At 35.4% G+C, this 12,005-nt stretch overlaps 1 protein-coding gene and 1 pseudogene across 1 annotated transcript; one reads left to right on the forward strand and one right to left on the reverse strand.

Annotated features, from left to right (window-relative positions):
• Window positions 1–217: 217 nt before the first annotated feature.
• On the reverse strand, window positions 218–1,993 carry LOC107698592 (uncharacterized). Its single transcript, XM_016499642.1, has 3 exons — window positions 1,707–1,993; window positions 1,268–1,387; window positions 218–435 (listed from the first exon to the last, which is right to left on the reverse strand). The coding sequence occupies exons 1-3, from the start codon at window positions 1,990–1,992 to the stop codon at window positions 218–220; spliced, it is 624 nt and encodes a 207-aa protein (XP_016355128.1). The 5' UTR covers window position 1,993.
• A 1,065-nt stretch (window positions 1,994–3,058) lies between these two features.
• Window positions 3,059–10,752, forward strand: LOC107698553 (uncharacterized; annotated as a pseudogene).
• Window positions 10,753–12,005: the final 1,253 nt, after the last annotated feature.

Here is a 12,005-nt window from a genome sequence, read left to right on the forward strand (position 1 = left end):
TGGATTATTGTGATGTTTTTATCAGCTGTTTGGACTCTCATTCTGACGGCACCCATTCACTGCAGAGGATCCATTGGTGGAATTTTCATTTTTGGGTGAACCATTCCTTTAATTTAAAAGATCAGTTAAAATGTCATTCTCTGCAAATATGATAAAATAACTGGATAATGAATTAAAAAAATGTATCTGTATCTTTTTGAGATTATACCAGCAACCTTCAGCAAACATATCTGGAACTCATTCTTCTGCTCAACTGATGTTGGTCTGATTGTACTCTACGGCTCTGATGGTAATGTCTAGTCTCTTGCATCCTGTTCAGCTCACTTCTTGTAGATCTGATGTCATAAACCAGAAAAGCAACAGCAGCCACGCTCACCAAAGCTGAAACAACCAATCGTATCACAGTTTCAGTAAAACCACAACAGTGGACGTGGTCTGAAAAAAAAAAGAAAAGAAAAACGCTGAGTTAGAAAAATGCATTTAGCTCTCTTTCAAACAGACTCATAGGTGCCGGTTTTAAGAGTTGTTATTATTAGGAACTCAAGCATTCACTGTGAAGGCAGAACATCCACAAGCTTTACTGTGTCTTTGAGTGTTTGCATGCACATTTTCTTTGCTTAGCCAAATGACATTAGCTAGGATTGTTCACTATAAGCAGTTCTAGACTCTTTTAAGGGATTCGACGACATCTTTAATCTCAGCTCTTTTAGAAACCTATGTGATTGTCATTTCTTCTCAAAGATCTTTTTTTTTTGCCTTGAGCACTAATGTCTTTTTGAGCAACATGGGGCACCACACCCACACACTGCTCTTGGACACCCGCTTCACGCCTCTGACGCTCATCTGTGGTCTGCCATTGTTCCAGTGAAATCATAAAAGTAAAGAAAAGCAAATGCACTTCACCCTCATGTGCACAAACAAGTCATTCTTTGTCTAGGAGTGCATGAGCTCATCTTGAATGCAATGTAAGCATACAAGCATCTATTGAATGCATAAATATAATGTAAATGAAAATGTTGCAAATGTGGTTGATTATTTCACACCCATCTGCAGTAACATGAAGCAACACCTATGAATGTGTGCTGCATTGGCATTGTGGCTGGTCACAATTGCATAAACGTGGCCTCAAATCTGACATTAAGCCACTATGAGCTAACACTGGATTTCAGAATCAAAAAATCTTAAAAGTTTTATAAAAACTGATGTCTCATTAACTGAACACATTTAACAGAGTTCTGCTCTCACACTAACATCACGAGCGGCGTACCTGAACTTGGCTGATGGAGTTCAGTAATATTGACATCTTCAGTCTGGTTGATGGTTAAATTGGACGACACGAAATTTGAGCTTGTTGAACTTCCTGGTGTTATAGAGCTTTGTGGAGTCTCTGAAAATGACAGATGTTACCGTGATAAGGGTATAGTTCACCCCAAAATGAAAATTCTTTCCTCATTTACTCACTCTCAAGCTGTTCCAAGACGAAGAAAGAAACTCATGCAGGTTTGGAACAACTTGTGGGTAAGTAAATGATGACGAAATTGTCATTTTTGGGCAAACTATCCCTTTAATACAGTTAATACCATAAAATGTGCATGTAAGGAACATTGAAAAGAACAGAAAATAAACATTTTAAAATAATACCATGACAGCGATATCATTCAAATAAACAACAGTCCTGGAAAATTACACTGCTATTCTCCACTCACCATAGACTGTAACATTGAAACTCATGTAGCTGGTCTCACTGCTGATAGCTGTTAGTTGATAAAGTCCAGAGTCTGTGGTTGTGGTGTTTGTGATGATCAGAGATCCAGTCTGATGATCCAGCTGCAGTCTGTCTCTGAATCTCCCATCAGGACCATCATATGTCGAGTGTGTTTGTGTGAGCCTGCCGACTTCAGCTATTCGAGTGTTTCCAAACATCCACTGTATGAACAAATATTTCTGTACTTCAGTAACATCAGTGTTTAGAGTGACAGGATCTCCCTCCATCACTGATATTGACTTCACTTCTTCTGTCACATCTAGAGAACAAACAGAAACATGTTTTGTAACAGACTAAATGCTCCCCTAAAACATTATGTTGGTTATTAATGACCAAACTAAATCTGTATTATGAAGGTTCCGAGGATTTCAGGGCGAAGTGATTTTTCTTCAGCACTCACTTTCATGCAAAACAAATCAATCAAGCAAATCTGCAGATCAGCCTGCAGCCCAAAACTAGTAAATAAATTACGTTTGTAAATAAAAAAGTGATAATAAACTTTTTTATGAAATCCACCGTAATACGACATTTAATTCTATTAAAAAAGAAAACATGAAAGGATAAAAACACTTATAACTTACCAACCAGACGCCACAAGCAAACACAGAACAAAATAAGAGCCTTAATCATATTCATTGGCTGCTATTTGTCATTCAATAATAAAGCTGTCTAAAAAAACAGCTTCTCATCGCCAGCGATTCTCTGAGTGATGAGAGCGAATGGCGTTAGCAGATGTCATGCCAATGTTGACATAGAATAAGTTTTCTTACCGCTTAAAATCAACGTTTTAGAGTGGGAACATTACATATAAATGGAATAAGAATTAACGACCTAGAAAAAACGTGTGCTCTTGAGTCCTTGCCAGTAAGACTGTCTATATGCACCGTTTAGCTGACACTACACATTCCACTGGCGTGTGACTGCCCCTTTTTGGAGACACCGCGGCGCAATGCTTGAGCCAAAGTGACATAATGTCACCTCATTGTATCCAGTTTTTGAAAATGCGTATGCGTTCATAGAGCAAACAACGAGCTTTCGCTGATTGTTTGCAGAGTAGTGGAAGTTACTCCCATCAAAGCGTCAAAAGCTGGTTAGGTGTGTGTGACCTGATGCGGCTCTGCGCAGACCGATCTGCGTCTGACTGGAAGCAGTGCATGCCGCTGCTCAGAAACACGACGGAGATTCAGCGGAACAGAATATTTTAAATCTCCAGAGATCGTCTGCATCAATTCAGACTCACAGTTTCACAACAACGTGCAGAACATGTCATTGCTCTTTCTACTGTTATTGGCCATGGACGGTAAGTGATGGATTTCTGTTCTTTCGGTTTCATTTTAGACACTGCAGTATTAATGCTCCGTTCTGTGTTAAATACATGGAAAATGACACTGACGAACACACCCAGACGCGTTTAATAATTATACCAACATTTTTAAATAATGTGGCAAATGGTTGTTTTGTATGTGGTATATCACATGTGAACCAGTCGCCGTCGACACCTGCTGGAAAGTAAAACATCCATTAAAAGCGCATTTGCTGAAATTCCTATTATTTCTGGAATTGGCGTTTTTATTTGAATTGTATAATTTGGACGACACTGTTGTAGAGTCTGATCTGTAAAACTGATTGCATGCTCTAGGTGTGTCCGGCGCAGAAACAGACAAGACTATGTCAGTGATGGAGGGAGATTCCGTTACTCTATGGTCAGAATTGTTGGGTCTCTGTAAATAAGATATGTTTTAGATATGTTATTCCACTCTCATATGTTTGCTATGAATTTACTACAATGGCACAAGCTGTTTTGAATCACTTTTTTTCTGAGGTCAAAGGTCTCATGTGGGGGCCCTGGAATATTTCCTTATGGGGCCTTGGGGGAAAAAAAAAAAAAACTTCAAGAAATAGACTGTATTTTAATGTTGTTTTAACCCTTTCCCCAATTAAACTAAGAGAGAGCTAAAGAACCTTTAAAGAGCTATACAGGGGCTTACAGGTTTTGCGGTATGGTGCTATATAGCACCTCATCGACTCCAAAGAACCGCTGAAGAACCGCTGAAGAACCATACAGGGGCTTAACAGGTTCTTTATATGGTAGTGGTGCTATATAGCACCTTAACCATCCAAAGAACTGCTGAAGAACCGCTGAAGAACCTTTTTTTTTTAGAGTGTACACACTGATCTTACTGAAATACAGAATGATGATACCATACTGTGGATGTGTGGACCCAAAGGATTCGTCATATCTCAAATAACGAGAAAGAACGATTTGACCTAATTTTTTGTCACTGATAAGGCTGAATTCAGAGGCAGATTGCAAGTGGACCAAAACACTGGATCTCTCACCATCAGAAACACCAGAATCAGACACTCTGGACAATATAAACTAACAATCTCTAGAGAAAAGACTACGATAAAAATATTTAATGTTATTGTCTTTGGTGAATATCAAGTCTTTCAATGTAACAATGATCTTGTTTGGATTAATAATTATATCATTCCATAAGAGACACCATAAGAGATATCACAAATGTTTTTGAAATCATTTTCTTTGCTGTTAAATTAGTGAAACTTACATGTATTATAAGTAAAACATCACTAAGAGAGATTTCTTGTCCAGAGGCAGTTGGTGAGACGGATGGAGTGAAGTCAGTGTCAGTGATGGAGGGAGATCCTGTCACTCTAAACACTGATACTGAAATACACACAGATGATCTGATCCTGTGGAGGTTTGGAGATAAAGGCATCCTCCTGGCTAAAATTGATGTAGAGACTAAAGAGACTTCATTAAACGATGCTGATGAGAGATTCAAAGATCGACTGCTGCTGGATCAGACCGGATCTCTGACTATAAAGAACACCAGAACTAAACACGCTGGACTTTATGAAGTACAGATCAGAGGCCGTGAGAGTTCGCAGCGCTTCCTTCTTTCTGTCATTGGTAAGTAATTCTAATCTTTCAATGTAATGGCACACAGTATAATTAGATCAATGATTAGATTACATGAACATGATGAACAAGAAATATGTCAGAAAATCATAATTGATTGTGGGAAATGAAGTCTTCTCTAATAATAATATGATTTATACAGAAAAATAATCAGCTTCAGAAAAAAATTCAGATGGACACATTTGTTCACACTAACTGTCTGACTGTCTCTCTTTAGCTGTTTCAGATTTGACTCTGTCTTTTGGTGAAATAGCAGCGATAGTTGCCGCTATTCTGCTGGTGGCTGCATTTTTAGCTGGTGATTTACTATCGCAGAAAGATTGCTGAACTGCAAATGGGTACGTATTACAGCAGGGCCGATCCTGACCAATTTGGTTCCCTAGGAAGGCATCACAGCCAATTCTGCCACCGATCATTCACACAGAAACTGCATAGATTTATGACATAAAATGAATAATACAATAAAAATAAGAGTAATGCACAGAAAGAAAACACATTAAATCAGCTATCTAGCTATTTAAATTAGAGAACTTTACTAGTATCGTCCAAAGGTGCTATATTTAATGTCTATAAAATATTATTATTTTTAATGTGATTATTAAATACAAATATTAAACAATAAGAAATATACTGCAATAATACCATTGTACTGTCAAATTTTCCAAATGGGTATTGAATAAAAATAGTATTACATTGAAAAAAATAACAGTACTAAAGTTAATGTATTAATATCTCAATTTCAAGCATTCTTAAATTGAGGGATGCACCTCATACATGTAGCATGAGCAGTATCTGATTTAAATTAGATTGTATACATAAAACAAACCTGCATGAAAACACTCTCTGACAGTAGGTGGAGCTTATGGAACAGCTGTAAACAAAACAGAGCAGGGCTTATAAGCACTACTTTAAACTGCATTTTACATTGCGATATGACTATCGCGTTAAGCCATAATACAATATTGATTTTATTTCGATATATCATGCAGCCCTAATTAAAATCGAATTTATAAAAAAAAAAAAATGGATGGACGGTGCCCCTAGCATTTGCCTATTCCACCACCATTACAGTTAATACTGCAAGGCAGTGAGCTTTATTATGCTACAGCAGATTAGTATTTAAAGGTTGATTGATCATACTGCAAGATTTTTTTTTTCCTTTTTTAATTTAAATGCACCAATCACAACACTCACTGCGCTCTCCCAGCTTTTATAATAATAGCTTTTGTCTCTTATATCAAACGTTACTCAAGGTCTGCACTCTAAAATTCTTTTTATTATAGATAATAACAGATGAAAAAACGTTTCGGCTTGCTGCCTTCATCAGTATAATTTTAAATGCATAAAATGAAATGGGATGGAGTTGGGGGAAAAAGTTGATGGGGGTTGTTTTAACATCATTTATATAACAACATAAATATTTTCTAGTGTTACAACCCACACCACCTATTGATTCACCTAAAAATGAATTTTTATTGTTTTCACCTTTTTCTCACATGTTGTTTAAAACGTATTCCGTTGTTTTGTTTTGTTTTTCCTGTAGAACACAAAAGGAGATGTTTGGCAGAATGTTCAGGCTGCTCTTTTCCATACTACAGTTCAAAGTGGCCACAACGCTCAAGCTTTAAAAAGTATTATAAATGAACTGTAATGTAGTCCAAACAATTAATCTACTATATTCCAAGTTTTCTGACATAATATGATAACTATCAGCTATTTGCTGATAATCTGAAGTTCTGAACCTTCACTGAAACTCTGAAAATGTTGTGCCAAAAGTGTTGACATTATATAGAGCCATCCTAATTCTGAGTGAATTGATTAATTTGCCCTACAAATCTTTACAGATTTCCCACAGTGTCTCACAAGGCATCTTTATGCAGCTGAGTATATGTATATGTATGTAACTGAGATGTCCACCTGCACAGTCACTTGATCTCATGAACACATTTCTGTTCTCTGTTTCTATGTGATGCTTCGACGGGTGAAGAGAAGAAAGGTCCAGTGGATGAGGGAGATTCTGTCACTCTACACACTAATGTTACTCAACTACATAAAGATGATGTGATACAGTGGTGGTATGAAGAAGTAGATGAAAAGAATCTCATTGCTGAATTCGATAAAGTGAAGAATGAGAAACATGTTTATGATGGTTCTGATGGGAGATTCAGAAGCAAACTGAATCTGGATGATACTGGAAATCTCACCATCACAGACATCAGGACCATTCACTCTGGACTGTATAAACTCAAGATCAGCAGCCGTAGAAGAACCAAATACAAGGCAATTTTTGTTCCCGTGACTGGTGGGTATATAAAGTCTTTTAGTGTGTTAATTATCATGCATTGTGTGAACAGTTTAGATCAGGGATCCTCAAATCTGGCCCACAAGATCCACTTTCCTGCAGAGTTTAGCTCTAACCCTAATCAAACACACCTGAGCAAGTTAATCAATGTCTTCAGGATCATTAGAAAATCACAGGTAGGTGAGTTTGATCAGGGTTGGAGCTAAACTCTGCAGCGCATTGGCCCTCCAGGGCAAGATTTGAAAAATGCTGGTTTAGATCATCAGAAATGTACTTAGTTTCTCAAAATTAAACCAAATTTAATTACTTACAGATTTGAATGACTTTAATTAGTACCATGCTACAATTAAAAAAGAAAATCTCAAATTTCAAGAATAAAGTTGTTATAATGTTATGAGAATAAAGTCATAGTATTATTTAGGGGTGACCCCGAATAGTCGACGATTCGATGCTTCAATAGGAGGAGCCTGATTCAACTACCATTCTCACAGTCGAACATTCGCGGGGTGTTATGATCATGCCATTTTGGCTATATGGGGGTGCTCAAATGTCTGATTTCACATAGAACTACCGGTTTTCTCCCAATAAGTGAATATACAGCCTATTATGATAATGCTGTAAATAAGAATCTGAAAAGAAAGAAGCTTCAAATAAATATTTTAACGTGCGTGAATAAATCCAACCACCCCTATAGATTTAAGTTTCACTTTCCATAATCTGTGACCGACAGAGGAGCATTTTGGCGGCAGGGATTTAAAACTTTAACAAGACTCAAACTGACACAGACAGAGTGAAAGACTGGATTTTTTTCGATCAGGTTGGGTACAAGTGATTTCAAAACATTTCAGCCGGTTTATATATATCATGTATATATTATTTTTCTCGTATAAGATGCATTTGGTTGAGTCAAGCGCTTCATTGTAGTACTACGGTAATTAAAGTTATCTCTTTCTCTTTAACTAAGTCATCCTCCGCTCTACTTCACTTAGATTTTTTATTTTTTTTTTACTTTTTGTATGACTGTAATCTCATAATGCTATGATTTTAATCTCAAAACATTATGACTTTATTCTCCTAAAAGGCCTATGAGATTATTCTTGCAACATACTACAAAAACATTCCTACAGCTGCTTTATTGAATCAGTTTGACATGATACTTTACACATTAATTATTTGAGTTTGGTTGGAGTAGTTCACATCTTTTACTGTAAAAACTATATTTTATATAAGTGCTCTGTGTGCAATATAAGTGAGATTAAATTAACACGTTTACACTAAATTAAACAATCTGTAACTGTCAAACTGTTTGTTGTAGTGTGTTCACAGCATATTTGAATTTTGTAGATAACAGCATAATATTCCATAACAGACATTTCATTAAATTTACATACAGTGGGTTCTGCTTTGCATCAGCTAACAAAATGACACAAAATTTTAAAGATCTTGGTACATGTCAAACTAGATTAAAAAAAAATTATGTAAATGTATCTGTTGTTGAAATTGCAAACAACATTTTTTTTATTTTTTATCTTCTGAATTTCTCTGTTTCTATGTGCTGCTGTGACGTGAAGTGAAGTCACTGTCAGTGGAGAAGGGAAAATCTGTCACTCTCCAGGCTAATGCTAAAACAGAGGGCAATCTGATACTTTGGACATTTGGAGCTGAAAAGCGTCTCATTGTTAAATTTGATTCAGGAACACCTAGTATTAGTGAGAAATTCAGAGACAGACTGAAGCCGGATCATCAGACTGGATCTGTGACCATCAGAAACATGGGCACCACAGACTCTGGACAGTATAAACTACAGATCATCAACAGCGAACAGACCACAATCAAGAGATTTAATGTATCTGTCACCAGTGAGTAGAACAACATTGATTATAGTAGTAGTATATTTATTTCTGTAACATTTCCATTTGAAATTGTTGCACAAAAGATGTTGTTTCAGATATTCTGTTTGTGTCAGCGTTAATGCATTAGTGATCTTTCTATCACAGCTGATTTTGCTTAGTTAAAAATGCATTTTTTACAATTAAACTGTGCCTCAACCTCACTATTGCAGTATTTGATTTGAGACATGATTTAAACAATAATTTAAACCACTATACGACAAGCATTTGAATGTCGTAAATGCAGACAGTTTCAGCTGATCTACTTTGTCAATGCAAAAGTTTTTTTTTTTTTTTGTATGAAACACTATTGCAGTTGTTGAAAAATAATTAAAGGGGCAAGTGCTCAACTAAAGCAAATTCACCATAATGGTGACTTCAAACTAAACATTTTCAATAAAAAAAGTCACTTTACTTTCATAAAGTTAAGTTTTCACTACCAAATTCTATACTTTGAACTACATTTGAAAAATTAATGTATATTACTGTTTAATTCATGTATATTAAGATGCTAAGAGTTAAAACTAATGTAGTATACCTTGCTTGCTGCCAATTAGCTGCAATATTAGCAAAAATGTCATTTCCGCAAGATGTCTTTACCGCAGCAAATTTAGGTGTTGCGGTAAAGACCTTGTGTTGCGGTAGAGACAAGTTCAAGGTTTACTGTATATTAAATTACAAATATTCAGTCTATTGTAAATTATATTTAAACATGACATTTTGTAACCCTAGATGAGACCAAATTCATCAACAATAAGATCAAAGAAATGCAGAGGAAATGAGAAAAGACCCAGAGAGGTATGCAGAGTATCTGAAGAAGGAAAAAGGAAAATGGGCAGATAAAGACTGTCTCCCAGCTGACAAAAAGAGAGAAAAATCTGAAAAGAAGGCAGTGGAGGATAAATAAAAGAAACCAGAGGGCAAAACACAAAGTACTGCATGCCTCAAATCAGTCTGTTGCAACACAAACACACCACCACTATCCCCATCTGAATTAGTTTCTTGCACATGTACCAAAGGCCTAAATGTTGCAATGAGACTACTTCTCAGTCTGAAATGAGAAATAATTGGGCATGGTACAAAAATGTAATGTTGTGGTGAGATGCTGTTAGTGTTATGGGTTTGTGTTAGTTTAGCAAGCCTATATTTTAATGTTCATGCCACATCAACTTTAGGAGATAATATTTTTTAAACATGAAAAACAGTTTGAGTTCTTTATTGCAAAACTACTACTATCTTTTACACATGCAATACCTGCTGTTTTCTGTTTCTTTCACTGTTATTCTCTACAGTAGCCTGCAACATCTGTCATAAAAAGCTAAATATGTTATATTTAGTGTGTATGGAAACAATTGACATCTAAGGTTACTGTTTAAATTTTACATTTTGTATATTATTGTTTAATATCAGTATTTACAAAACTGAACAAAATTTCAGAGTCTGGATGATACTGGAAATGTGTTGAAATGTGTTACATTTTTTATAGAAATTAAAAAAGAAAAATGTAAGGACATTTTGTAAGAAGAAGAGTTGAAAAACAAAAAATGAACATGTTCTAGATTAAAATCTTAATGACACCATGCAATTATGTTGACCTTTTTATATGTATTACAAAAATTAAAATTCACAGAGGTTGATTTTTTTTTTTTGTAATTTTGGAGAGTCAAAAGTGCCCGTAGTTGCAGAAACACCCATATATGTATAGATAAACATATATGGTATACAGTATATGTAGCATCATTGTTCCTTTCTCTTTTCAAAATTGTTCTCATTGTCTCTGCTTTTTGTTTCAGAATCCACTGAAGAGAGTGTGAAAGAATCAACGCCTTTGATGAGTGAAGAGTATGTGTAGAGAGGATGAGCGGGAGGGAATGAGTTCAGTTTGATGAGATAAGACATGCCCACCAGAGTCATTCACTGACATTTAAACACGAAAACATACTGTAATAGAGAGAACTAAAAAAAAAAAAAAAATCACAGTATAGTATTTTTCTCATACTGCATGTAGGCTCAAACACCTATAGAGACTTAAAACCCCTTAAAGACGTGCCAGTGGAAAAACAAGAAGAAGTTGATTGCTCATTTGCTCAAAATGGACATAAGTAAACCATTATTCATCAAAAAGTTATCTTAAATAGAACAGATTAACAAAATATTGTTAAATAAAATGAAATCGTCGAAGCCTACTTGCATTGGATGTGCTGGTTGATGGCACGTCCTCATCTCATATATGAAACACCTGTGATTCACAAGTATCTGCTAATGCACTCTCATATGGAAGTCCATTTCCGCCACTGAATAAAAAATAAATATGGGTAATTGTAACTTTTTTCTCACAATTCTGACTTTGTTTCTTGTGATTCAGACTTTTTTTCTCAGAATTGTGCGATATAAACCCACAATTGCGAGTTATGAATTCAGAATTGTGAGATGTAAACTCACAATTTCTAGTTATAAAGTCAGAATTGCGTGATTGAAACACAATTGCGAGAAAAAGGAATTGCGAGATTTAAACTCAAAATTCTGAGAAATAACGTCAGAATCGCAAAATATAAATATGCAATAAGAAAATGTGTCTTTTCCCCCTCAGAATTGGACTTTATAACTCGCAATTGCGAGAAGAGAAGTCAGAATTGCATGATATAAACTCACACTTGCGAGGGAAAAAAAGTCAGAATTGCTCGCAAGTTTATATCTTGCAATTCTGATTCTGATTCTGGAATTTAAACTCACAATCGCAAGAAAAAAAAGTCAAACTGTGAGATAAAAAGTCGCAATTATCCTTTTTGATTTATTTAAATTTAGAGGCGGAAACAGGCTTCAAGATATAGTACCTTCAATAGCCTGTAGATGGCAATATTATTTATTTTGTAGCAGAAATAAACTGCAGAAAAAGCATGTAACTAAAGAGTACATTGCACATAGTCATTCAAATATGTAGTCAAGTAGAGAGTAAAAGTTGCTAATATCTTTGATATTCAGTATAAATACTAAGTAACCAAAAATATACTCAAGTACAGTAACTAATTACATTTACTCAAATACTTAACACTATGCGTCACATTATTCAAATGTATTCATATACAGTATAAGATTGGGGGGGGG

The sequence above is a fragment of the Sinocyclocheilus anshuiensis genome, unplaced genomic scaffold (genome assembly GCF_001515605.1).
Source record: "Sinocyclocheilus anshuiensis isolate Anshui unplaced genomic scaffold, SAMN03320099.WGS_v1.1 scaffold118, whole genome shotgun sequence".
NCBI classification, from domain to species: domain Eukaryota; kingdom Metazoa; phylum Chordata; class Actinopteri; order Cypriniformes; family Cyprinidae; genus Sinocyclocheilus; species Sinocyclocheilus anshuiensis.